This window comes from Dipodomys spectabilis, unplaced genomic scaffold (genome assembly GCF_019054845.1).
Source record: "Dipodomys spectabilis isolate Male_0828 unplaced genomic scaffold, ASM1905484v1 ptg000002l, whole genome shotgun sequence".
NCBI lineage: Eukaryota > Metazoa > Chordata > Mammalia > Rodentia > Heteromyidae > Dipodomys > Dipodomys spectabilis.
In genome coordinates, this window is record NW_024870679.1 from 19,631,967 (window position 1) to 19,659,852 (window position 27,886).

The window sequence follows — 27,886 nt, forward strand, 5'->3', positions numbered from 1 at the left end:
TCACCCCTCTGTACAGTATCTTTATAATGTATATATATATATATATATAAAGACAACACTGATTACATTTTAAATGATTTTAGTATGCATGTACCAGTTGCTTCACTTTCATTTTATTATACTGTCCTTTACAGGAAGTCTAAAGTACATTTTAGAAACTTCTATGATCAAAAAGAATGGAGGATTCATTAGATATATTTCATAAAAACTCAGTGCAAACCTAGTGATACTTGCATTTCTCCAAACCATTTCCACATAATTTTAAAAAATTGAAGCCCAGAAATGCTACTATTGACTTCAAGACAAATAGTAGAATTTTCAGTGGGACTAGGTGACTCTGGAGGAGGAATAAACAAAGATACCCGGGCAATATTGGATATTTCTGATTTCAGATTGGCCTTATCAACAGCTTGAATAGCAATGAAGAGATCAGTGTTATTTGCAAAAGCAGTGTTTTCTGGTTGGAACACAAAGACTTCCTCAGAGTTGGCCTCCTTTGGAATGAGATCAGTAGTGTTCACTTGAACAGATTCATTGAACTTGTCTCTCAGATCAAGAATACTTGCACTTATTCGAATGATATACTTGTAAGCTGAAAGGAAAAATGGAAAGAGGATGGAAATAGTTAACCTTCCAAGTTGAAGCTGTAAAAGTCTATTAGAAATAGTACCATCCTATAAGGTTTCAGTGAATAAATGGATTCAGCATTTCATATTGCAAGGGTTAGTACCTGTTTTATGTTCTTGTTTATATATCCTGACAAAGCAATGACTATAAAATTGGATTGGTTGTGACTTAAAGCCTTGGTTAGAATTTCTGGCCATTGGACTTGGCTGACAGAAGAGGCTGTTTAATTGTTGCTTATTATTTTATTATTTAAAGAGAGTTATTTTATGCCAATGCTTTGTAAACATTAATTTGTATAGACATCACCTAGGAGCTCTCAAAATAGAGATTCTGGCTCATTAGTTCTGGGGCAGTACTGGGATTCTCCATTTCTGAGAAGTGTTCATGTGATGTGTATGCTGCCAAATTCACAGACCACAGGTGAGGTCTGAAGTCTGTCAGGAGTTCTCATGTATTTTCTCTGTTTCTGCAGGAATCGTGAATGAAAATGGATTTCCACTGAGACTTACTATTTGACAAAAGAAAAAAAAACTGGAAGTTTTTCACTGCTGCCTAAAACCTCTTACTCCTCGAGTAGGTTAGTTTTCATGCTTTCAACTCATTTCTAAAAATCTTGACTTTTCACTGAAGAGGACATTCAAGACCTACGCGATAGCTGCTTCCTTCTGCCTCTTAACACCCCCTTCTGTTTCCCTACCTTCTCCATCTGTGCGTGGCTGGAAGCTCCTCCATGCTCCACTTACCTCGCCCATGATCATAGTCATCCCCAGGAGCTGTCCAAGTCAGATTAATGAGATTGTCCCCTTGGATTTTCGCCTTCAGGTCAGTGATTTGGCAAGGTGGAAAGAGGTCAGGGATGGGAGCCTTTGGCACACTGGAGGCCACAAATGAACCTCCTGAAGATGTTCTGCTGAAGCACACTTGCTTCACTTGAAGTTGGTTATTGGTTTCAGGAGGTGGGGGATTCCATTTGATTTCACCTGTATTAAAAAGTACTCAAAATGTCATAAACAACACCACAAAATAGCTATACAACTTTCTTTACTTTTACTGAGTCAGCCTCTTCCTATTCTTTTCTTCTTTCCTCCCACCAACAAAATTCACTTGAATCCTTGGTAATAAAACCCCACATCAGGCTGTATCAGAGTTGTCTGTTTTCTGGGCATCATTTTTCCACTTGTCACATGTGGGATTTGTGTGTGAACTGGGAGCTTTGTCTAACATTCTCCTGTCTTCACAGGAGGAAGTAGAAAGAAATGGAGACTGTAGGTTTATGATGAATGATAACTGAAATAGATAATAAGCCCTGAATTATTATATCTTTTTCTTTTGCAGAAGTGTCAGTATCAGGAGATGAAGTCTCATTACAAAATCTTTTAAAGTTCATTTAACATGATAAATCACTTATTTAACCATTGCTATTTACCAGAAGCAGCACATTGGATATACATACAGCTTTGTTTCTCCTCCCAAATCCTATGCTAAAATGGAAGAAAAGGAAGGATATAGATAATATATATTATTTCATAGCAGAGTAGGCTTTCAACAATGGCAATCAAAAGCTATGTTCTGTCTAGTGATTTTTCATCTGGGGGCTATTTTCCCCCTTTACAGGACAATGGGGCATGTCTGGGGATATTTTGGCTGTCATGACTGGGCAGGGAGAGCTGCTACTGACATCCAGTGAGTGAATGACAGGGATGTTATAATACATAAATCTGTGGCCAACACCAGAGGAATACCTGGCCCAAAATGTCAATTGAGCTGATGTTGAATGAGCTGGAGTCAATCCTGCATTTTCCCATCTCACAGGTTTAATGCTTTTCACTTGATCCCAAATCCTTTTACTGAAGCATGCCTGCTACCTGGATTACTTACCATTCTCAATCCAGCCAGGGATGTACATGGCTCCACTCTGCTGAGGCGTTGCTCTCTGTGTGGCTGCATTTGTTCCTCCTAGAGCCCTTATTTTCACACTGTATCTACCATTTGCATCATAAGCTGTAAAATACCTTGAGTAGACACCATCATCTTTGGTAGCATCAGCACCTTGACAGTGAGATGAAAGAATTAATCAATGTCCTAAAGGTAACTGGGCATTTGTAGGCTTTCAATCCATATGTGAATTAGTTTTCTTAAAGCAAAGAGAAATTAAGAATTGTAGTTTGAAGCCAACCAGGGCAGAACAGTGTATAAGACTCCATCTCCAACTGATCAGCAAAATAATAGAGTGCAGGCATAGCTCAGGTGGGAGAGAGCCACCTGTAAGCTTGTATATGCTCATATGCACACACACACACACACACACACACACACACACACACACACACACATGCCAACTGAGAGCAATAAAGCTGTAAATTCAAGTTCTAGTACCTGCACTAAAATATGATACATAGATTTATAATGTACCTTTGTGTATATTTTGTGTATATATATCTTTATATACATTACCTACCTATGTATATACCAATTTATCTAGGGAATACTTAATATAAAATATTAGTTTGGAAGTCTGAAAACTCCACATTGAGTGTAAGTCACCCATTAGGGCTTTGTAAAAGCTAAAGGTAGGCCCTTCTTCATGTTTTCCAGCATTTTAGAATACTGGATTAAGGAGAAGCAGATAATTCATTAAGTCAAACTCTCCTGCATTCCGTGATTGCTTCTTGTTAAAAGATGTTTTTCTGATGCTCTTGATGGTTACCTGCTCCATTGTCCAATAATTCCAAGGTAACTGTTTTTCCATTCACGGATTCAATCAAGGCTGTGACTCTGGCCCTGATGACAGGAGAGGCCCCATGGCGAATATTTGCATAAACTACCATAGGACTGGGGAATTTGCCTGTGTCCTTGTTCATTTTGGAGGTCACTGTAATTGGAGGCAGGGTAGCACTTGATGCACGGGAGGTGACAGTCAGAGTCAGGGTTTGTGAACTTGCTTGCAGACTGTATTTCCAAACTCCAACCTGACCAAAACAGATGAAGATATTTCTCATGAGTAACTGCGGGTAACAGAGACCTGACTTCAGTGTTGTAAGCTTCATCCAAAGGAGACTGCCACATGGTTCAGGCAGAAAAGAGTTTACTAGGGGGAGAGCATACCACCAGCCTGCACCAGATGGAGGGTGCAGAGGGGTGCAAGGGATGAAGGGGAAGGGACAAGGGGCAAGGGAAAAAGGCAGAACTAATGATGGAGATGGATTATATAGGGAGAAGGTGGGGGGGGGAGGTGTGGCCACAGCGATGACCTCAGAGCCTGGGAGACCTCCCATTCCCCAGGTGTGTTACCTGTATTACTAGTGCTGTGGGGGTGGGGGAGGGGCGAGGAGGGACTTCTAGAGAAGTGGCCATGTGTACACCAAGGTAAAACAAAAGGAAGAGGTCATTTTTCCCAGGCAGGCCTAACAAGTGTCACTTATAGGAAAGCCTATCTGCTACAAGTACGTGTAAGCACAGCTAAGAAGATGGGCATCTCTGATACTCTATCAGCCAAGGCAACTTTCAGTGAGTTTATACTGACTACATGGTTGCTAATGTCAAGAAAATCCTAATCAGGGAAGATGAGGTCTGAAAGCTCTGTCTTCATTTGTCTTTTTCTTTGTTCCTTTCTTTTCTTTCTTTCTTTTTTTTTTTTTAATTTTGTCATAGGGCTTGAACTCAGGGCCTGGGTGCTGTCCCTGAACTCTTTTGCTGTAGGCTAGTATTCTACCACTTTGAGCTACAGCTCCACTTCCAGTTTTTGAGTGGTTAATTGGAGATAAGAATCTCATGGGTACTTTTCTGCCTGGGCTGGCTTTGAAGCATGATCCTTAGGTCTCAGCTTCCTGAGTAGCTATGATTAGTGAGCCACTGGTGCTCAGCCATTCTCTAGATTTTTAAGAGATGTGTTTTGGAGGTAAAGGAATAGTTCCCTTTCATTACCTACATAAAATATTACGATTTTCCCTTTCTCTTGACTTGCTGCCAAATAGAATGATTTTTCAGTGGATGAGAAATGTTCATTTCTGTCTTTGTTTTTGGTGTATGTGTGCCTGTAACTGAGGCTTCAACTCATGGCCTGGGTGCTATCTCTGAGCATGTTTTGCACAAAGCTAGTGATTTTCCACTTGAGTCACAGTTTTACTTCTGCCTTTCTTTTGGTGGTTTATTTGAAGATAAAGAGTCTTATGGACTTGCCCTCCTGGGCTATCTTTGAACCACAATTCTCAGATCTCAGCCTCCTGATTTGCTAGGATTACAGGCGTGAGACACCAATGTCTCGTTTATTTTTCTCTTAAGGCAGTGCTAACTCTTCTCATAGCAAACACTACCATTTAAAAAAGCTATCATTGTCCTGTAATTTTTTCAAATTGTAAGCAAGAAATAAGAATCTCCATACCATGGCAGTGCCTGGGATTTCAAGGTAGGCCATTTTGGTGTTTCTGTCTACTACCAAGCCATCTTGTTTCTTTCCACTGGGATCCCAGAGAAAGATTTGGGGAGGTTGGGTTGTCCAGGTGATAAGAAACAAAGTGTCCTTTCCCACGGTGCTGTCCACGATCACTGTGCCATTCATCCACTGAGAGCGCTGGAGGGCGAATCCCTTACTTTCCAGCTGTTAAGAAAAACACCTCTTTACTTTCTTTTCCATTCCACCCGGACTCCCACATGCCCATCAGGAAGCCATCGGCAATTCTGTAGTTGTTGGTTTGTCCTTTAGGTCTACTCTGGTCTACTTCTGAGTTACATTTTGAGCCCTTGTTTCCACAGTATTTCATCCTTCAACAAAACAAGACAACTTCTCAAAGGATTCATAAGAATCCTTGACTTTATTACGCTCTGTTTTTCCTAGACATCTTCACATTCCTCTGAACTTGTCTGAGGCTTCCTAACCCTTCCTCATGAAGCCCTCTCTGATGTTCACCTCACTTGTTAGATGTAAATCATCTCTCCTGCCTGTGAACTCCGACAGGACTTCAGTTCTATCAGTCCTTTGGTGTTCATCACACTGTACTTTCTTCACACTAACTAGTGTGCCCAGTTCATTTCTTTTTCCAGATTGTGAACACTGAAGAAGACAGACTCATATTTTAAATTACAGGTAACAGATTAGTTGGCAAAGTATCATGGCTATCCCCAGGAAGATAGGTGGATTTGTGGAAATGAGTCCAAAAGAGGAACTACAGAGCAGGGATTGAAGTGGGGAAGAAATATGATTTGAAGATTGTCTGCTAGATAGTTATCAATTATCCCTAAGTTGATTCCTATTAGAAGCTAGATAATTATTAATTACCCCTAAGATGATACCTATTAGAAACTGCTTAGGCAGCTTCGTTTCTAGTTTGGCAGGCAGGTTAGTAATGATTCTAGATGTGAAGGGGTCTTACATCTCTTGTGACAAGTTGCTAAATAAGTCCTGCTCAGTTCTTATTTTTCTACTTCTCCTTCACTCTTATATTTCTTAAATACAAAAATAATTTGTAGATGCTCGCAGCTTTGTACGTTTCATCTACTTTTCTATAATATGCACTTTTCTTTTCAAAAGTAGGCCTTTTGTTTGATTTCTAAATCTGACCCAGGATAACAGAAATAGGCATAATTGCTATTTTCTGAGACTGACTAAATGCTACTTTTGTTAGCCTAAGAGACTATTGTTTTGAAATCTGTCATTTAGGTTTTATTAATACAGGATTCCTTTACCTCTATCCATAATAAAAGTAAAAGTAACAATTCACACTAGTGTGGGCACTGATTGTTCACTTTTTCTAGTTTAAAATATCACAGGTGAGTAATTTCTTTAGCTACTATAAAATCATTTTAAATCACACATATCCTTTTTTAAAAAGTTGCCCCAAGAATTTGAAAGATAATTTGGCTTCCTTGAAATTTTTGAACCAGATGTATCCATCAGAGATAGTTTCTAGTTTGGCTGACCCGAAACTGACAGGCGTTTGAATAGTTTCATAGGCTTTCCACAGTGCTAAGTGCTTCCCCTCTATTATGTGAAAATCCTGAGCAACCAGTCGGGATTTGAAGTAATGGGAAAAAGGAGTAAAATAATCTCAGAATACTTGTCTCAGAAAAGTTGTAATTGAGATGATCTATTCAGAAGGAAGTTCTTCACCACTTATGGGTTCATGTTAGCAGATGTTAAAAAGGAATTATTGGAATCATATTTTTATACTGTGCTATGAGAGATTAACTTTGTTTCCAAACAAGTAAAAATATGTTGTTTTGTGCAAATAATGTTGCATTGTAAGAATATTGTCTAACAACCAGCTGAACCTAACTGATGTAGGAATTTAGAGGAATGTAGAAGTTAAAGTGCTTAACCATTGTCTTCTCCATTTTGGAAAAAATATGAATAAACATGAGAAACCCAGTAGTAAGATGGCCAACCTGGATGGAGCGCTGGGAGAGAGCTCCATTTCCTGATGCAAGGGCTGCAAAGGCATCAATGAGGCCATTGTTCTGAGCCTGATCGGAAGCAGATGTTTGTAAACCTCCTAAAATGCAATGACATGATCTGAAGTTACTTTCCAGTATTTACATCCTAGAAACTCTGTTGCTTAGATAACAGAATGCACAATATAAGGATTCCCTGTGTTATTAGGGCAAAAATAAATCAACATCAGCTCTATTTCCCAGTAATTCAGAAGTTCATACTGAGTTGTAGTTCTAGTAAATAATTGTGCCAGTCACCTCTCTGTCATCTGGCTGCTTAAACTATCTTCAAACTAACCATGAATCTCTCAGAGGCCAGCATTAATAGAATAAAATCTACATTGCAAAAGTTTTGTACTTTCAAAAATGAATTCATTAAGCCTTACTCTAAGCTCACTGTTATTCTTGGCTTTTGAGTTAGCTTCTAAATTAGGAAATATATGTGTATGTTGTGTGTGTGAGTGTGTGTGTGTATGTGTGTGTAACAACAGCAAGAAATAAGAGGACAAAGGGATGGTGATAGAAAAAGAGCGTACATGGTAAAAGAGTGATAATACACAAGCCCTGGCAATGTTGGGCTATTTATAATTAGTATTACTAAGATAGACTTGTAAAATCACTTTTAAATTATTAATGTACCAAAGAAAGTTAATGAAAGAATCCTGATAGCACTGCTGATACCCAATATCCATCCATTATCCCTTTGTACAGGTGTCTGCAGCTCTCCTTCCTGCTTTAAGTATTGGTTACTAATGGCTTATAGCTGCCTCCTTTAGCAGATAATCCATAGTACAAAAGGACTTCCTTACTTAGAAAAATGATACTGTCTTCACCTGTATGCTTCCCTGACAGTTCATGGCCATTGACTGACCCTTTTGCCTCAAGTTGTGATCAACTTTGTGATGTAGTTCCTGGGCCAGGGTCTTCTTTATGGTTAGCCTTTTAGCTAAATTCTAAAACTGCATCCATGTATGACCATTTCCCCTTCTCTGTCCTTCCTTCCTTTTCTTCCTGAGAGCCTTCTACAAATCACATGTACCCAGATTCCTGTCTCAGACTCTTCTAGGAAATGCAGTATAGAAAAAGTGGTATTGGGCTCAAACAGGCTTATCATTTCAGCTGCCCCCACAAACTGACCAGTATCATAATTTATATCCCCAAGTTAAAAAAGAAGAAAAAACTGTGCTCATCTACTTTAAGAAGTCAGGGAAGTGTAGGACCTATTTGAGTCATCTATCTGTGCATCTGTATATGAGACTTAGATGCAGATTATCTTAGTGTTTTGTAAAGAAATTGCCTTGTGTACTACATTTCCCAAGTCAGCTCTACTGGCCATTTGGAGGAAGGAGAGTTGATTGGTGTTTACCATGTCTCTTCTCATCCCACTTTCCTCTCGCCCCCTCCCTCCCCACCTTTACTAGAGCTCATAATATCATGGCAAGACAAAGCAGCAGGGCCCCAGCAGATCATCTCTTACCAGTCATTTTGGACAGCTGCTCTAATTCTTTAGCTGCAGAAGGACCCAAAGCAATTGTGTGGATGATGGCTCCGCTTTGTTTCACCTCGTTAAAGCACCCACTTATAGTGTTGTCCTCCCCATCTGTCAGCAGGACAATTTCAGAACCATGGGTTGGATATTTCTTCCTAATCACCTGAAGACAACATTCAGAGCTTGAGTAGCAGTCTTGGAATGGCTAAGGTGTTTGTGAAAGCTGCACTTACATAGGACAAGAGGAGAAATTCCAAAGGGAAATAACAAATGCCTGTGAGTATTCAAGTATCTGTCAGTTTTGCCGCAATGAAGGTTTACAGCAACCTGATGGAATTTCACTTTGGTCTTTTTTCTCTTATAGTCTCTGAGAAGCTGTGAGGCAGGGTAGTTCTAGAGATGAGTAGTGCTGGGGTGGGAGCAAAGATTTTTCTAGTTTTTATTACCTGATATCTCCTAGGCAAACTTCCAAGACGCCTTCAGAAAACATCTCTATAATGGAGATTATTTGGAATATATACTACACAGAAGAAATTCGGGTTGAGAAGGTGGCTCAGTGGTAGAGCGCTTACCTTACATGCCTGAGGCCCTGAGTTCAACTCCTCAGCACCATATAAGCAAAAAGAAAAAAGCCAGAAGTGGCGCTGTGGCTCAAGTTGTAGAGCGCTAGCCTTGAGCTGAAGAGCTGAGGGACAGCGCCCAGGCCCAGAGTTCAGGCCCCATGACCAGACCCAAAAAAAAAAAGAAATTGTAGCTTGTATGATGTTCACTAGTCTGACAATATGAATTTGTGACTGGCATAAGTTCTGACTGGTCATTAACCAGATCATAATGGCGTTAAAACTTTAATATCCCTTCTGATGAAAGCAAAAACACTTTGGTTCTATGAACCTATGTATTGTGTTCCTGCCTCACTATCTATCTATCTATCTGTCTATCTATCTCTCTATCTATCTATCTACTATCTGTCTGTCTGTCTGTCTCTCTCTCACAAACACACACACACACCAGTGAGAACAAAGACACCCTTGGGTCTTTGTGTACCTTTTCTTTATAGCACTTACTACACACTTATACACACTTATTATACACTTGTGGTATTTGTTATTATGTGATAATGCATCTCCCCAGTAAGACTGTAAGCTCTATGGCAGAAGGTATGGTATGTGTCTGGCTTTTCCAGTGGTCTTTGTGCCTAGCACAGCAAAAATATTTGATTGCAGACATACATACAAAAAAGCATGAATGTAGTGATACAGAAACCCAGAAAGGCTTGAATGAATGAGTTAACAATAGTTTGGGAGGCTGGGAAGGTGGCTCAGTGGCAGAGTGCTTGCCTCACATACATGAGGCCCTGGGTTTGATTCCTCAGCACCACATAAGCAGAAAAAGCCAGAAATGGTGCTGTGGCTCAAGTGGTAGAGTGCTAGCCTTGAGCTGAAGAGCTGAGGGACAGCGCCCAGGCCCAGAGTTCAGACCCATGACTGACCAAAAAACAAATATATAAAATAAAATAATCATTTTGAAGGGCTTTGTCTTTGCATCATTTGATTTGTCCTGGGTCGTCTAATTCAGTTAGATTCTAGTCACGTGCTGGAAATGTAAATTTTATGGAACAAAAGTCACAAAAAGAACAAAAGTCACACTAAGAACACTGAGAAGCTACAATAGGGGAAACATGTCTTACAGTAAATGCTGATCGAAGTCCAGAGCAGATGGATGTCCCGCCTGCGGCCACAGTGGGTAAGCTTCGGGTGAGCGCATCCCTGTCTGTCCCACTGTTTATCTGTCTGAGTTCACTTTGGATGTACGCAGCTCCGTCAAATATCACCATCCCCACCCAGGACCCCAGCTCCACAGTCTGCAGCAGGAATAGCTTGCCTGCTTGATTCATTCTGTTAAGGCGATTGCCACTCTGCTTGGACAAATAGAAGAAAAGCAGTCAGATTGGGTGTATGTGGACAGCCAAAGAACAGAACAGGCGAGACGGTACTTGGGAATGGCTGTCTCTACAGAGTAAATGACAAGCAATCGAGACACATTTTTATGTAGGAACTTTTCCATTCCTATTTGTAGCATCTTCCGGTAGAATTCTAGAATCTTTGCATGAAAAACAAAAGGTGGCACCCCATGATCCAATCATGAAAGTACATGCTTATTCTCATGAATAGTTCTAGGTAAGTCCTCTATATGATTGTACAGCAGATTGTTAGTGAAACTTAACTATCCAGGTGCCAGTGGCTCACAAGTAAAACCTAGCTGCATACGAGGCCGAGATCTGAGGATCATTGTTTGAAGCCAACCTATGTAGGAAAGTCTGTGAGACTCATTTCTAGTTAACCAACAAAAAGGCAGAAGTAGAGCTGTACTCAAGTGGTAAAGTGCTAGTGTGGGACCCAAGAGATCAAGGACAGTCCTCAGACTCTGGGTTCAAGCTCCAATAATAAGCTATGTACTTCACCAGATCTCTGCTTAAGTGGAAAGCAGTTTAATGTGGCAAATGAGATTCTTGATGCTGAATGTACGGAATGAAGGACTGAGCTTCTCTGATGGCAGTGCTGTTGTGATGACTTTCACCATCTCATTATATTGAAGCTGTGCCAGTTCTAAGTTGTGATCCAGATCATATCTTACACCTATCTATGATTGGCATCTGGATGGCCATGGGTCAGTGAACATACCGACATGCTTCCAGACTTATCGAGGACTAAACACACAATTCTTTTTCCGATCTGCAGTAATGAGAAGGTGGGCATGGGTGGCTGAGTGCTCATAGGAGTGGTTTTCTTAAAGTCTTCGGAATCACGGATGACTTCCCAAGTGCTTCGAAGGTTGCATCTTTGGTTTTGCAGGTTTGGGGCTTCAGCATTGTGGTTCTTTTCTGTACAGAATTCCATGATCTGAAATTGTCAATCAAACAACATAGATAACAGTAAGCTTCTGAGTCAATTGGCTAATCATTTCAATCACTTCAACTCCCTACTCTTGGTTGCATACCAATCATGGTGCCTCAGTCTCACAGTTACTACAGAGACTGCTAGGGATTAAAAATCACAGCCAGGGGGCTTGGAAATTGGCTCAGTGGTAGAGCGCTTGCCTTGCATGCCTGAGGCCCTGGGTTCAATTCTCAGCACCACATAAGCAAAAAGCCGGAAGTGGCGCTGTGGCTCAAGTGGTAGAGCGCTAGCCTTGAGCTGAAGAGCTGAGGGACAATGCCCAAGCCCAGAGTTCAGGCCCCACGACGGGACCCAAAAAAAAAAAAAAATCACAGCCAGAATGCTGAATCCTATCTCAAATCATGTACTTCCTCGAACTTTAGTGCTCCTCCGCAATCCATTTATCTGGTCTATGTGGCTTCTTTCCCAATCCTCAGATTCACTTGTTTCAAGCCATCATCACTCTCTAAGCCACTCTTCTCAATCCCTGTATCATAGAACCCCACTACTTTCCTTTCTGACCAACATCCCACCCTCCAACCTTCAACACCCAACATGCTAGCTCTCTCTAAAATCCATTCAGGTATCCCAGATTCTTCCAACTCCACATGTTCATCACCAACCTCATCGTGTTTTCCCAACACTACTCCTCATCCTCCTTGTGTATTTCCTAACTAGGAATCACCACTAATGCACCCAGTCACCTGATATGGGAAACGAGGAGTTTTCCTGTCTTCTTTCTCCTACAAAACAATCAAGATCAATACACTTCACAATATTTCCAGTTCTTCACCTTGCCCTCTCTTTGCAACGGACTCTCCATCACTCAAGCCCTCAAAGGCCCACCCTCAGGCTCCTGTAATCTCCTATCTCACTTTCTATCTGCTTCTTTGCTGATTGGTCCACCTCCAACTGTCTGGGGAATCTTCCTTCTTGCACCTGTAAATAGGCCCTTTTGTGTGGTGCCCAATTGTCTCAGGCTACAAGATGGACTTCTCATGGCAAATAGCCATCTCCAAGGTCTGGATTTTTACTTCACATTCAATCCTTACACTAGTTTTGTGCTCCAGTGCTCTATTTTCTCAGACTATGGCCTTTTAACTTCCACATTTGCCAGACTTCTATACTTCTCTGCATTGTTCATGGTACTTTGTCAAGAGTTCCTCTTTCATTTTCTACATTGTAAGCTCTGCTTTCCTGTTTCAACCAAAAGGTCACTTTCCCAAATGTTCTCTCATTTTCTATCATTCCCTCAGAGATTTTCCACTTTAACCTCTATGGACTAACAGTACAAGGTAGAAAACTTTAGTAAGGTCCTTTTATTATTGGAATTACCATCTAAGGTACTCAAACTCTTGCTCAGTGTCTTACACATAGGGAAAGTTCAATGTAAGTTTGTTGGTTTTTTTAAAAGCAACTTTAACATCTTGGTACATCATTTTATTTATTTTTTGTGCCAATACTGGGGTTTGAACTCCGGGTCTGGGCACCATTCCTTCTCCTTTTCCCTAATGTACCACTTGAGCCATACCTCTGCTTCTGGGTTTTGGGTGGTTAATTGGACTTCCTGCCCAGATTGGCAGCATCCTGAGTAGTTAAGATTACAGGCATGAGCCACTGGCCTCCAGCTGTACCTCACTTTTTTATTTACAAAGTAGTGACAGTTATTATATTATGCAAGAATTACACCAAAACATATACGATGGTATTGATACTAATGCAACCACAAATTATCTTTTTCTCTTCATTGTTCATATCTTTAGTATTTGGGGGACTAAAGAAAAGAGACACAGTATAAATAGAAGGAACAACCTATTTCCTCCTCTCGGAGTTTTTATGGTTTTATCACTTAACTAAAAACCGAAATATCTAGGAGTTTAGTAATTTAGAAAGCAATTACTAGTTGTAAAATACTTAATGCTTTCTTTATTTGCATTTTTTTAGGTCATCTGCTTTGGTAGTGTTTCCCTTTTATTAGTATGGCTACAACTTTTTAACAAGGTAACCTGTGAAATTTCAGTGTTAAATACTAGACAGATGTTTTCAAATCTGGCTGTGCATCCAATTTAACTGTAGCTAATTTAAAATATAGTCAGCTTCCAACTTACAATTTTTCTACTTTGTGGTGGTGGGCAAGAAATACATATTCAGTAGTAACTTTTTCTGATGTTTGATCTTTTCTGGAGTTGCTTACAATACTAGGATAATGGCAGTGAGCCACAGTTCCCGGATCAACACAGGAAAACAACTAGGAAAACAATCAACACTCAGGTGTATTAGATGAATTTCAACTTATGGTATTTTTAACTTCAGAGAGGATTGTTGGGATGGACCCCATAATAAGTCAAGATGAATCTGCACATTATTACAACCACTTCTTGAAGTCTAAATAGGACTGCAACATCAGATTGAAGGACAGACCTTGTGCATAATGATGCAAAAAATTGTAATGACTGATGCCATATTGTTATTGATAGACCCTTGCAAATTATTTCACTCTCCTTTCCCAGAGGGAATATACAACTTTATCTATGAAAAAGTTGGATAATGGAAGATGAGAAAGGATTCTCTCTGAAATCAGTTAACTTATATATTTAATCTTAATTTGCATAAATCTGCTGAGCTGTATGTTTAGCATTAACATAGGTTATTAGTTATGTTCAATTTATGACCATTTGGTCTTTCGGGAAAAAAAAAGGAGCATTTAAAAACTATGTAAAACTATTAAAACTGTGGGAAAAATTCCTAAAAACACTGATAGTCTTAAAAAACAGTAAATGTCAGTTCATACCCAAAGGCAAATACATAACCTGGAATGAGTTCTCTGGAAGTTAAAGGGCTACTGCTCAAGGTTTTGTTAATCCATAAGGCCTGACTAGGGTCCCCAGGTAAAATATCTTGTCTAAGAATTGTACTTATTTGCCTTTGAGGGCATTTGGAGTGATGCTAAGCAGTTAAAGTTAGTAGAAAGTAGCTGATGGTTTGTTTCCAAAACATTTTGTTCAAATTTTGGTCTTTCCTCAGAGTAACAGGAGGAGAGATTTTACTGAATTCATAAGAGATTGTGGAAAATGTAAAAGAACAAGGAACTTACAGAGTCAATACTTTGCGCAAACATTATAGAAGCCTTCTCAGTCTGTGGTTCTTCGGGAATGAATTCACATCCTTTTTCAAACAGTCCTGTTAATTTGTCAAATTTGCATGCTTTGTCTTTGATACAACTGCCTCCCTGGCAGATCTGTACTCTATTTTTACCAGTAAGTGCTTTTGAACATCTGAAAATATATTAAGGTTAGATGTTTAGGCAATGTAATAATTTCGAATGGAATAACAGTTTTGTTTGTGATTTCTTCTCCTGAACTGAGGAACAAACACATAACCTCATATAGCAAAATTATTAAATTTCTATAAAAGTCATTTCTGCTGGTAGAAAGTATCTGAGGGCTACTAAAACATTACTGGAATTTCTATGAAGTGAAAAAGCCAAGTCTGTTAGCATTAGTGAGGATTGAGATCCTCAGGCTCCTTCTAATCTCTCCTTCTCACACTTGGAAGTAAGGAGCCTTCTTTGTTTCCAACTAAAGATTTGTTGATATTTCCCAACTGTTTTTAATTGGCTTATTCCACATAGGTTTTGCATAGCTCTTCGTTATTTAACAATATTATGTTACATGCTTATAAATCGAGTTTGTTATAAATGGAATGGTTTTCTGGTCATATTTACTTTTTATTTACTTTTGAGTATATAAATAATTTGTGAGTATGATAGAGTACTTGTAAATTCACACACAACTTATCTTAAAGAAGGAAAGAAAAAGCTAAACATTTTACCATTAGAATTATATTATTGTTAACATATTGAAATATTTATTGTATCACTGTAACATTGTACACAATTTGTTTTCCGTGTTTAAAAAATTGGAATGTAAGTATGTTTAAACTGTTAATATATAATTTCATATTATTGAAAATATTTTTAATAATTTCATCTTTTGATATTATGATATGAATTCAGCTAACCTTGTTTAGTTTAATTTCTCCTCTACTTTTTCAGTACTACAAATAAAATTTAAATGAATAAAAAACTTTCACATGAAGTTTTGACTCTACTTCCAAGTTTTTCATGTGCTTGATATCCAGAGATGTCAAGAAAGCTCATTCTATTATTTCCTCAAGAGGGATTTTTTTTTTTTGCAGAAAACAGTAAATTTTTATTGTAAGTAATTTTCCGGTGACATGGCTGGCAGAGGTTCACTGTTGTACTTGTATTCAATTACGTCTTTGATTTCCCTTCACCCTCAGACTTTTCAGGAGTCATTTTCTCCTTCTGATACTTAGCAAGGTCAAAGAGGGATTTTTTTTAAACATGAGGAAAGCATTTCAAAATTTGGTGCGTCACCTGGCCATTTTATTTCTTCTTTTGTGAATTATATATTCTCTTCTGCTTAGTTTTCTATTAGGATGTCATGGAGTTCTAACAATGAGCAATGTATAATGGGAGCAGACCCTGCTGACAGAGCCTGAATGTCATAATCACTGTGGAGTGTGGGGAACAGCGATGCTCATGTGTGAGAAATGGGAGATCAAGGCTAGGTTCTGAGCTCAGTGCAGCTCTCCCCGGAAAGGACCCTACTGAGGCAGGACTCTCAATGAACCACGACTTAGGACATCTAAAGCTATCAACCAAGCAAGTCTGGAAGCAAAAGTAGGGTATGTTGATTCAACTTTTAGGTTTTATTTTTTGTCCGGTTGTACGCCCTGAACTCTGGGCCTGGGTACTGTCCCTCAGCTCTTCAACTCAAGGCTAGTGCTTTACCACTTGAGCCATAGCTCCACTTCTGGCCTTTTCTGCTTATGTGGTGCTGAGGAATCGAACCCAGGGCTTCATGCATGCCAGGCAAGTGCTCTACCACTGAGCCACCTTCCCAGCCCTGATAAATAATTTTTTTATCCACTGTAATTTATTACCCTTTTATTTAAAATCTCTGACTCTATCGTTTTTAGAGAGTGATAATTACATTTTTTACCCCATCACACAGGTACCTGAATTATGCTAGCTCTTTACAGTAAATCAGCAAATTCCCTGTTAGTTAGGGAAACAGTCAAACCAGTTTATTTGCTCAGAAATTATTGGTTGCAAACTATGCCCATAGTACTTTCTGACACAATGTTCTCTTCTATGGACTCTGTACTGGATTCAGTTCAAACGATTATGTGATTTGTTTGGCTGTGTTAGCTGTTTTTTTGGGGGGGAGGCCTGGTCTTGAGGCTTGAACTCTGGGCCTGGATGCTGTCCCTCAGTTCTTCAGCTCAAGGCTAGCACTCTACCACTTGAACCACAGCGCCACTTCTGGCTTTTTTTTTTTCCTGATTATGTGGTGCTGAGGAATTGAACCCAGGTCCTCATGCATACAAGGCAAGCGCTCTACCACTGAGCCACCTTCCCAGCCCAGGCTGTGTTAGCTTTTGCATCACCTTTCTGCAAATTCCACAGGCCCTCACAGGCCTGTTCATCCCAACACTGTCCCATGCAGGTATCATTGCGCCTTAGAGAGCCCTCGGAGTTCTGGGGCTATAAATTTATTTTTAAATAGCTGGCCCAGTTACAACAAAAGTCACTGCAAAATGGACATTTCAATCCACAGAAACATCTGTTAAGAAAACAAATATGATAGCTCTGTGGAAATCTGAGAAGAATGCACTATGACTAAAAATGACTTAGAAAGCAAGACCAAAAACTGTTATTTTAATGCAGCCTATTCAAGAAAAATATATAGTTTCACTTTAAAATAATGTAGGAAAAGTGAAATCTGAATATACATACTTTACAGGTGTGGGTTTTCCTTTGGATAAGTAGAACTTCTGGTCATTATTGTATTCATCAAATACTCCCCATCTTAGATGAGCCCACTCATGGACAAATGCCCTACCTATGGGAAAAATATTTGAAACACTTGAATATAATAAATAGGGTAAAATAATCTTTTTACACTAGAGAAAATGTTTATTATACTTTGCTAGGCTCTCTGAAAATTGGAGACATGAATTCTTTTTGTTGTTGTTGATTGTAGGGTTTGAACTCAGGGTCTGGGTGCTCTTGAGATTTTTCACTCAAGGATAGTACTTTACCACATTGAGCCATACCACCACTTCCATTTTTCTTGAGGTTAACTGGAAATAAGAAACTCATGGGCTTTCCTGCCTGGGCTGGCTTTGAACCATGATTCTCAGATCTCAGCTTCCTTTCTTACAGGTGAGAGCCATCAGTGCCCAGCGACATGGATTCTTTAAAATGATCAAGTACTTACTCTGGCTCATTACATGTTAATCAGTCACCTACTGAGAAGCAGACAGTAATTCATACAAAAATGAGACAGCCTCAGCTATCCTTGTCCAGTGCTTGGTCCAGTGAAGGACACAAAGGTTCAGATACAAAATGCTTCACAGTGGAGGGTTAAGTCCAACTCCTAGTACAGCATGCTTGATGATTTGGGCCTTGCCTCTCCAAGTTTGATTCACTGTTGTTTTCTACCTTCTTTCAACACTCCAATTCCAATCAATTCCTTACCTTATACATTGTAGGTCGCATAATGCTCTTTCTCATCTCTGGATTGTTTGAGATATATTTTATTTCCTTCAGGAATCTCTCCTTCCTCTCTCTGCCACTGTAACTCATACTCTTCATTATGACTGTCTGCCTTAGCAAGCTCAGATTTAGCCCAGGAATTCCTTGGGTGTATATCTTTTTATTTCATTCTGGCACGTATCACACTCTGCTGTCATAGCTGCTTCATGGCTCTCTCTCACTAGGCACTTTTCTCTGTGAAGTCAGATATTACAACTTCTCCACAGTGTTATCTAAGCACACATGTCTTCAAATTAATAGGCATGGAGTCAAGTATTAGTTACATCTGGATGTGTTTTAATGATTTATATACAGCCTTGCTTTTCTGAATTGTGAATTTCAAGGTAGGCTGGATAGGGATGGGTAGGTGTGAGAGGGCAAGCAGAGGGAGCCCTACAATCCCACAGTTAAGGATTTATATGCTGGGTTCTGAGGAATAATGTAGGATTTACAGGTAAGAGAAGACTGCAGAAGCTCAAGTGGTTGGAGTGGGCTTAAGAGTATGACAGAGCAAATAGGTAAAAAATGTACTTATTGAGCCATGGGCTGGGCATTTGGAGTTGAAATATAGGATTGTAGAACAACCAAGAAGTACGTTTGACACCTCTGGATAACTAAGTGTTCTAATATAGTTAGGGGTGGGGCGTGGACACACCTGGGTTCTTTGCTTGCTTATTTTCTCTGTTCTACCTCTTTGAAAAAAAAAGAGAAAAGCTGAATCTGGAGGAATCTAATCTTTTTCAGACAGTAAAGATGCATAAAGCTGTTTGCTTAATAATGTATCCCATTTGATTATATGTAGAAAGCATGTGGTTTATGTGCATTGTTGCTGTTATATTTCAATGCTTCCTCTAGTTAGCGCTATCAGTACATATGGAAATGAGAAAGGGTTTTCTTTCAGACGGATCCCTTCCCCATAGCTACTGTGTCTGCATTTTAACAAAATCAGTTTATAGTTTGAATGTACACAGATGTCCAATAATGCTGTACATACCTGCCATCTGGTGGCTATCTTGTGAATTGCAGGAGAAAGTTAGTTTGAGTCTTCACAAATTTATAGTAACTTAATCCTATTAATTAATGCCAGGTAATTTCACAATATATGTAAAACAGTTTCAACAATTATTCAATTATAATTCAATTTCAAAAATGAAAAACTACATTTGTCAACACATGCAAACCAAAAAATTATAGCTGAGAAACGTACTAATCGTATTCCTTAATTAAAGTGAAAAAACTTGCTTTCTCAGTTTATGCTGGTTCACTTGATCTTTGTGGACTTACAAAGGCAATTATGAGTTTATCTTCTTTGACAAAAATATTAGCTCATGAATAACATAGTAGAATATTTCATCTGTATCCATACCTTGGGGTCCATATTGAAGCAACTTCTTCCCTGCTAAGAAGTTAGGAGTGAGATGAATCCTGTCGCCCATCTCTCCACACTTTCCTACTTGCTCAGTATAGGGTTGGTCATTACCTGGAGGATTGGTCTCAGCAACCAGAACATCAGCCTGAATATTGAGAAGTTATTTATTAACACACCATGCCAGCAAATTGACCTCAGACCAAAATATCTGGATACAATTTCATTTGATTTTACAGCATTTTGCTTTGGGGGGAAAAAGATTACAGAAGAAAATTGACATTGAAAACAACGACATACTCACATTTTTGAGGGTCTCGAGTTTTGGCCTCACATAATCAGGTTTTGTCTTCCAGTTTTCAGGAATCAAAATGGCAACATTTTTGAAGTAAAATCTTTTCCCTGTTGCTTCAAACAGGTATGGAGATGCCTGAGTCACCATGTCCTGGGGAGAAAAAATATTACATAACAATATGTTTGAAAACAGACAAAACACTAATCATTAAAATTGGAGTGTGCTTATTACCTTTCAAACACCTTGATAGAAAGGGGAGATGTGGAAAGGCCTTTATTAATGGAGCTAACTTTTCTAAGCATTTGTCATACACTATGGGTAATGGTGGACAATGCAGACTCTAGAGGAAGATGTAATCCTGAGATGGCAATGTCCTGGGAGACAATAGACAGTTTCTAATCCTGGGGCCACGTATAAAATGGAAACTATTATATGTCTGATAAGGCTGGAGTGAAGAATGAATAAAATTGAAACATAGGACTAGTTGGAACAATGCTTATTTAGCACGAATGCTTATTAAATGCCATCAGCATCAATAAGTCTTTGTGGGAAAAGCTGAGAATTAAGAGGGCATGAGCCAATAGGATAGGGGTATTGAACATGACCTCAACACCTGCTGAATCTTGTAATAACCTTGGGATTTCAAACCAAATTGAATGTCCAGTTTAGAGTTAGTTATCAAGAAATAGCATCGTTACATGCTTTCAAATTATACATAACTGTCTCTATCCAAAATGAAAGAGCACCACTACTAAATGTCTCATCCAAGCTGGGCCTGGTGGCTCATGTCTGTAATCCTAGCTACTCAGTAGGCTGACATCTGAAAATCATGGTTTGAAGTCAGTCAGTCTGGACAAAAAAAAGTCTCTGAGCCTCTTATCTCCAATAAACTACTCAGAAAAAGCCTAAAGTGATGTTGTGGCTCACTGTGGTAGAGCATTAGCCTTGAGCACAAAGAGGCTCAGCCCAGGACCTGAGTTCAAGCTCCAAGACCAGCAGAAAAAGTCTCAGCCAATGCCTTGAGATGCTTCATAACAAGATAGTAGAGAAAGTCTTACAAGCCAGCCACTGCTGTGGGAAATGGGCACTACATCTGTTAAGACCAGGGTGCTGATGGAGGAAAGAAGGACTTGAGAATTTTAAGGTGGGCAGAGGTGAAGCCAGCCAAGGAGACAGGAGGAGCAGTCAGTGTGCTTGAAGAAACACAAATACTCTTACCTTTTATGTTTTAATAACAAACATTTGGTATTTGTTCCAGGTTCTGGGTCTGTAAGAAGAGTGGGTGATCACAGCTGTAGGATGAGCTAAAATGTTCTTAAGGACAGGGATAGGATAGTATGTTGTTCACAAATAGATCCCTAGTAGCTGACATTATGTTGATACTCTGAAAATATTTTGGAATGAATGAACAAATGACCAACATAACAAATACAATGGTTATGGTGAGTGCTCAAATGCGATGCCAAGACAGGCCGAATCTAGGCTCCCAGACATTGACGAGATCCTGAAATACTTGTGTGTGTGTGTGTGTGTGTGTGTGTGTGTGTGTGTGAGAGAGAGAGAGAGAGAGAGAGAGAGAGAGAGAGAGAGAGAGAGAGAGAGAGAAACAGCAGGGTGAGAGGAACGGGCTAGGTCTTCTCCCTGACTCCCTTTTCTCATCTGGAAGGTACTCTCCAGGCCTTCTCCAAGGAATTATCTGCAGGGGTGCAGATACCTTGGATGGAACTGTTGCAGCACCAGGTGGCAAAACTTTGAGAACTGGCTGAAGCTGACATAGACCCTGTGTTGAAAATGAATTACTCAACTTGTGTGTGTGTGGGGGGGGGGGGGGAACAGGAGGGAAAAACTGGGAGAGAAAAAAGAAATGTACTCATTGCCTGACTTGTGTAACTAATGCTTCTATGCATCACCTTTCCAAGTAACAACTTAAAAATGCATGAAGAAAAAGAATAATAAAAATAAAAAGCTGACTTAGAGGCTCTGTTCCCTACAAGGGGAGTGTTTTTGTAGACAATCCTTGAAGACAGTGTGGGGGAGTCAGGAAAGGCAGCAAAACTCATAGTGAGCTCCCTCAACTCTCAAGATTTGGAATCAAAACGGAGGAACTCACTTTTCGTAAGAACTCAGAATTTGAGCATACCTCTGCATGAAACTCTATGCATTCTTCTGACAAAGAAGGGAATGGTGGAAGCCTGCTTATTTCACACCCAATTATTTAGTACTCATTCTCAGAAGCCAATTGAGTAGCCAGTGAAAAATGCATTCCTCAGGAGGAAAGCCCCAAAGATCGCAAGCTGAATGCATGCTGGGATCTCTGCAGCACCCCAGAACTGCCATTGCTATTTCTGTTAGAGCTGTGCTGCCTGTGGTCTCCTGGCCATGATCTTGTACCCCACTGTCTGGCCAGGGTCAGAAACACATTGGACTTGCTTTTCTCTTTTTTTTTTCCTATGTATTTCATTTTTTTTCCCTGATGCCTTTCCCAAGTTTAGAACTCACTCCTGGCTTCTGATTATTGAGATTTTAAAAGGAATGACTTTCTTTCTTTTTTTTTTTTTTTTTACCAAACACTTTGGTGGTCTTCTGGGTAAACAGGTAAGCCTCACATTGAGGCTTCCAGTGCCCACCTACTCCACCTAGAGATAAGCTTCTGACATGGAGCCATGATTCTTTCTCGAACCTCCACTTCTCTTAGTTTGCTTCTGCTTAAAGTAAGACATTTGGGTGGAATATATTGGGGGTGTTTGTATATTAACTTTCTTTTTTTTATTGTGAAAATACCATACAGAGGGGTAATAATTACATGGGCAGGATGAGTACATTTCTTATCAAGCATTGTTGCCTCCTCCTTTGTTTCCCCTTCCCATCCCTTCCCATCCTCCCATCCATCCCCTCCTCCATCCTCTCCCTCCAAGCCAAAGTTGTAAAGTTTGTTTTTTGACATAACGGCTTGTACATATCATAGTTGCAATGGGTCAGACTGTATCCTTATTTAAACAATTTGTTTTTTTCCCTTCCCCTCCACAAATTAAACCAATATCAAATACACTGAAAACAGGGGTTATACCATGGGGGAGGGATATACAAAGCAACAAAGAAACATCTTATAAATATGTTAGAAACAATCACAAGAAAGAAAAAGCATTTGATCGTTATCTTGGGGTTCATTTCGCCTAACATCAACTTATCTGACCATTTCTGCTTGTCTCAGACATATACTAGTTATTGCAAATAAGGGAAACCATGGGACCTATGTTTCTTTGGGCCTGGCAGAGCTCCCCTATGACCCAGCAATCCCACTTTTGGGCATTTACCCAAATGATCACAAACAAGACGATTCTAAAGTTACCAGCACAACTATGTTTATTGCAGCATTATTTACCATAGCTAAGATATGGAACAAACCTAGATCCCCTCAGTAGATGAATGGATCAAGAAAATGTGGTATATATACATAATGGAATTCTATGCCTCCATCAGAAAGAATGACATTGCCCCATTTGTTAGGAAATGGAAAGACTTGTATATTAACTCTCTATCTAGAGGGATATAGATGGGGACTGGTGACCAGTGACTATGTTTCCAATTCACTAGGCACCAGGCACTTTGCAGGCATTTATATATTTGATCCTCATAAACTTACATGAGGACACATTCACTACTGTCCCTGTTTTGCAGAGCAGGGTCTTACTCGTTGTAAAATACTATCTCTCAAGGTGCTACAGTGAGATTCCAGGGTGGTCTTTTAGAAGTCATTTTCCTCATATTTTTAGTCCTCTGTTGTTGCCTAAAAAACATTTTTTTTTGTCGGTTGTGGGGCTTGAACTCTGAGCCTGGGCTCTGTCCCTCAGCTCTTCAGCTCAAGGCCAGCACTCTACCACTTGAGCCACAGCACCACTTCTGGTTTTTTGGTGGTTTATTGGAGGTAAGAGTCACATACTTTCCTGCATGGGCTGGCTTTGAACTGTGATCCTCAGATCTAAGCCTCCTGAGTAGCTAGGATTAAAGGTGTGAGCCACTGGCACCCGGCTACCTGTGTAATTTTTTTTAATACCTCCACCTGACATCAGCTTGGACACATTTGCCAGGACAAGATGCTTCTGTGCGTCTTCCCTTCCCTCATGGAAGGGGCAGCAAAGTGAGGAACTGTCCCTCTGCAGCCCTGAGAAGAACTCTTGTTTTGGGGTTGATAAAATACAGACCCTCCCATTGGTAGGGTCATGATTGCACCACAGGAAAGGGGGACACAATTTAGAGGGTAAAAAGAGAGTCAAATGTGTACAAGTGGGAACATCAGCCAAGGGAATTTCTTCTGTGCATCTCATAACACCTGCCAAAGGTAATCATCTCTGCCCGACCATAGAGCAAGCTTATTTTCAGTGAAAGAATTCTCAATAAATAAATACATATGCTATTTATTAAGTGATATGAGACATCTAGCTTTGAAGTACATGCAGTGCATTCATGTTGCCTTTCCCACAAACATTTTTTTCCTGGCCAGTCCTGGGCCTTGAACTCTGGGCCTGGACACTGTCTCTAAGCTCCTTTTGCTCAATGCTAGCACTCTACCACTTGAACTATAGCACTACTTCTGGCCTTTTCTGTGATTACTTGGAGATAAGGGTTTCAAAGACTTTCTTGCTAGAGCTGGCTTTGAACCAAGATCCTCAGCCTTCTGAGTAGCTAGGATTACAGGCATGAGCCATCAACAACCAGCCTCATAAGAGCTTTAATGGCTAATGGGTTCTCATTTGCATTTTATAGATGAAGATACTGAGCCTCAGACATAAAAGTAACTTTTCAATGACATGCAGCTGACGTCAGAAGTCACATTTTATGTATTTCAGCATTATACTAGACAGTTACTATTAATTAGTAATTACCAAAGCACAGAGAATGGCCAGTTTGGACTTACCTTTATTTGTTGAATGAGTGCTTCATCTTCTGGCACACTGGGGTCTATGCCAATGACAATGCCTTCGTAGCCATTGTTGTTCAGCTGAATGAGGGAACTGCTTAGGGCTCCTAAAAGGTGAAGGATCACGAGGAAGACAGAGCTCTTCAATGATTCCATTGTTGCATATCACCCTTTGATTTCTCTTTGATACTGGTTGTGGAGGTGTCTTTCTTTACTCCCATATATATATCTATATATCTATGAAGAAATGTAGGCAGGGATTTTCCGAGTCAAGGGTAGTTTATTGTGGGACATTAACCCCTTGACCTAAACATGTTCCATTATTGCATTTGCCTTCAGTGTGTGAATAGTTACAACTTCGAATCAAATTGTGTACTTTTAAGAGTTTTAATTTAAAAGGAGGGGCTTTGGGCTTTGCCAGATGCTAGGGTGAGGGTGGGGGGCACTCATATTCCACTTCCCAGGAATCATTCATCCCTAACAAGCACCTTCATTCAAAGGTTTGTTTACTTACAAATATTTGCCCAGCCAGCAACATTGACCCATCCCAACCAACTCAAGCCCGCACCTGGTCCCACAGACTATTGATATTTTCAATAGGCATTCATTAAGTATAAGTCAACTATCTACTTATCCCTTATCTTGGTCTTTATTTTTAACTTCACTGACCTTGGCATAACCTCAGCAGCACTTCTCCACAATTGTGTTGGGCATTGTACTTGAACCAAAACCATTGTAAGCAATGTTGATAGTATTGAAAAAAATATGACATTTCATCACTCTGTGTGTGTGTGTGTGTGTGTGTGTGTGTGTGTGTGTGTGTGTGTGTGTGTGTGTGTGTGTGTGTGTGTGTGTGTGTGTGCTGGCCCTGGTGCTTGAACTCAGGGGCTTAAGCACTATACCTGAACAATTTTGTTCAAGGCTACCCCTCTAGCACTTGAGCCAACACCACCACTTACAGCTTTGGAAGTAAGAGTCTCATACACCTTCCTGCCCAAACTGACTCCTAACCTTGAGCCTTAGATCTTAGTCTCCTGAGTATCTAGGATTACAGGCATGAGTTACTAATGCCCAGTTAACCTTTCATCACAGTTTTTTTTTTTTTTTTTAAAGCAAATCCCTCAAGTTTTTTCATCACACCTCTGCTTTGTCCATTCCAAATTTACATTAATAAGAAAGTATTTTGCTGTCACTAAATGTCAGTCAGAACATTAAATATGGACTGTCAAATACTATGTAGACTTTTTAAAGTTCATAAAACATCTGATGAAACCTCAAATTTAGCCAACCATGTTCCTGGATTCAAATTACTTGGAAATAAATAATATAATGGCAATCGTTGAGAAAATAACGAATGCTGGCCAGAACTGGGAACCCTCTTACACTGTTGGTGGGAATGTAAATTCGAATAACTATAATAGAAGTCTGTATGGAGTGTCCCCCCACAACACTAATAATAGAACTACAATATGATCTTACAGTACCACTCTTGGGCATACACCTGAAGGGATATGAGTCAACATGCAATAGAAAAACCTGCACAATCATGTTTATTACACAGCTATTTATTCACAAGAACCAAGCTATGGAAATCAGTCTAATACTTATCAGTCAATGAATGGATGAAAAAGTTATGGTATAAATATACAATAGAATAATATTAAGCTATAAAGATGAATGAAGTTACATCATTTATGGGAAAATTGATCAAACTGGATCAAGCAGACCATAGATAAATTTCACATATTTTCTCTCATACATAGAATTTATAAGAAAACAGATACATAGATATAGATACATACATATATGTGTCTAACTATGTATATAAAATTTATACATGCATAATCCACATATAGCTATGAATATTTAAAATTCACAATATATATTTAAATTCATAAATATGGATTTAAATATGCCATTTAAATGTGTGCCATATCTATGCCATGAATTTGGAAGGGGGCCTGTGCCATATCTATGCCATGAATTTGGAAGGGGGCCTCTAGGTTGGAAGGGGACCAGTGAGAGGAAGGGAGAAAAGAAAAGCTAATGGGATCATGCTGGGAGCAATGTATGTGATTGACATATATTGAATGAAATACAATTATAAAGAAGAGAAGGAAATATTGTAATGGAGGATATGAATCTGATCAAAGTGTAGGAATATAGTGAAACCTCTTTTTTATACAAGCAATCTATGCTAATAAAATCAAAATGAATAATGTTTTTTTCTTTCATGCATGTGTTTCTAACGCATTTATAAGATTATTTCTTTGTTGCTTTGTATGTCCCTCCCCCACAGTATAACCCCTGCTTTCACTATATTTGATGTCAGTATAACTTGTGGAGCAGATGGGGAAAAACAAGTCATTTAAGGATACAGGTGGACCTGTTGCAACAATGAGAAGTACAAGTTGTCATGTCCAAAACGAGCTTTACAACGTCGGTGCGGGGCGGGGGGGGGGGGGGGGGGGGGGGAGGGGGAGGTGAAGGGTAAACAAAGGAGGAGGCTGCTTGATAAGAAATGTATGCATTATCCTGCCCATGTAATTGTAACCCCTCTGTACAGTATGTTCACAAATAAAATTAAATTAAATTAAAAAAAAATCAAAATGAAATAGCCTTTCATCCAAATTCAATTTGGTTTGAAGACAGGTGCAAACACAGATTTTGTCTTGTCTGTCCCTTTTTCTTTTATATTGGCTTATAAAAATTAAATGAAGACCTGTGCACATAATCTTAAGTAATTGAAAATGAAGATTAAAATAGAGTACTAAAGTACAAAGTGACTGTTCAGATGATTCAATATATACTTTGATATAAAAGGTGAATACACGTATTATACGTAGCAAATAAAAACTGGATTCCAAAGTATGTGACTCTGAGCTTGCTGCAGCTTGCTTGATTTCCTTAGAGCCTAAGGCAAGGTTGTGTGCTGAGGGCTTATGAGAGATTTACACCCTGAGCACGGAAAGTGAGGTGAAGGGGAAATACACTGGAAAAGCAGAGGAGAAACCTAAATTGGCTGTACCAGAATGTCTCCCTTAAATCTGGATGAAGCAACCAGGCCTGGAGGCCTGGAGGGCCTATAGCAGGGACGAAGAGAAAGTGTTTGTCTACTCATCTGATGGATGATTGACTTCCTTGGATTTCGTTGCTGTTGCATGGGAAAGTCTCTGTTCTCTGTGGTGTGTGAAGAGTCAGTGA

The 27,886-nt window shown here is 39.6% G+C and overlaps 1 protein-coding gene across 1 annotated transcript; it reads right to left on the minus strand.

Annotated features, from left to right (window-relative positions):
• Positions 1–209: 209 nt before the first annotated feature.
• Positions 210–24,838, minus strand: Clca1 (chloride channel accessory 1). The gene is made up of 14 exons (XM_042683038.1): positions 24,680–24,838; positions 19,774–19,914; positions 19,470–19,617; positions 17,303–17,408; positions 14,573–14,753; positions 11,224–11,442; positions 10,230–10,457; positions 8,531–8,705; positions 7,009–7,115; positions 5,009–5,224; positions 3,335–3,596; positions 2,506–2,676; positions 1,371–1,607; positions 210–592 (listed from the first exon to the last, which is right to left on the minus strand). Exons 1-14 carry the CDS (start codon positions 24,836–24,838, stop codon positions 210–212), a joined length of 2,733 nt encoding a protein of 910 aa, XP_042538972.1.
• Between the last annotated feature and the right edge of the window lie 3,048 nt (positions 24,839–27,886).

Coding starts and splice junctions, on each gene's coding strand:
- Clca1 (XM_042683038.1), bottom strand. CDS start 24,838: ATGGAATCATTGAAGAGCTCTGTCTTCCTCGTGATCCTTCACCTTTTA. Junction 11,443..14,572: donor TTGCGCAAAGTATTGACTCT/GTAAGTTCCTTG, acceptor TGACAATTTCAG/ATCATGGAATTCTGTACAGA. Junction 3,597..5,008: donor AAATCCCAGGCACTGCCATG/GTATGGAGATTC, acceptor TGTTTTGGTCAG/GTTGGAGTTTGGAAATACAG.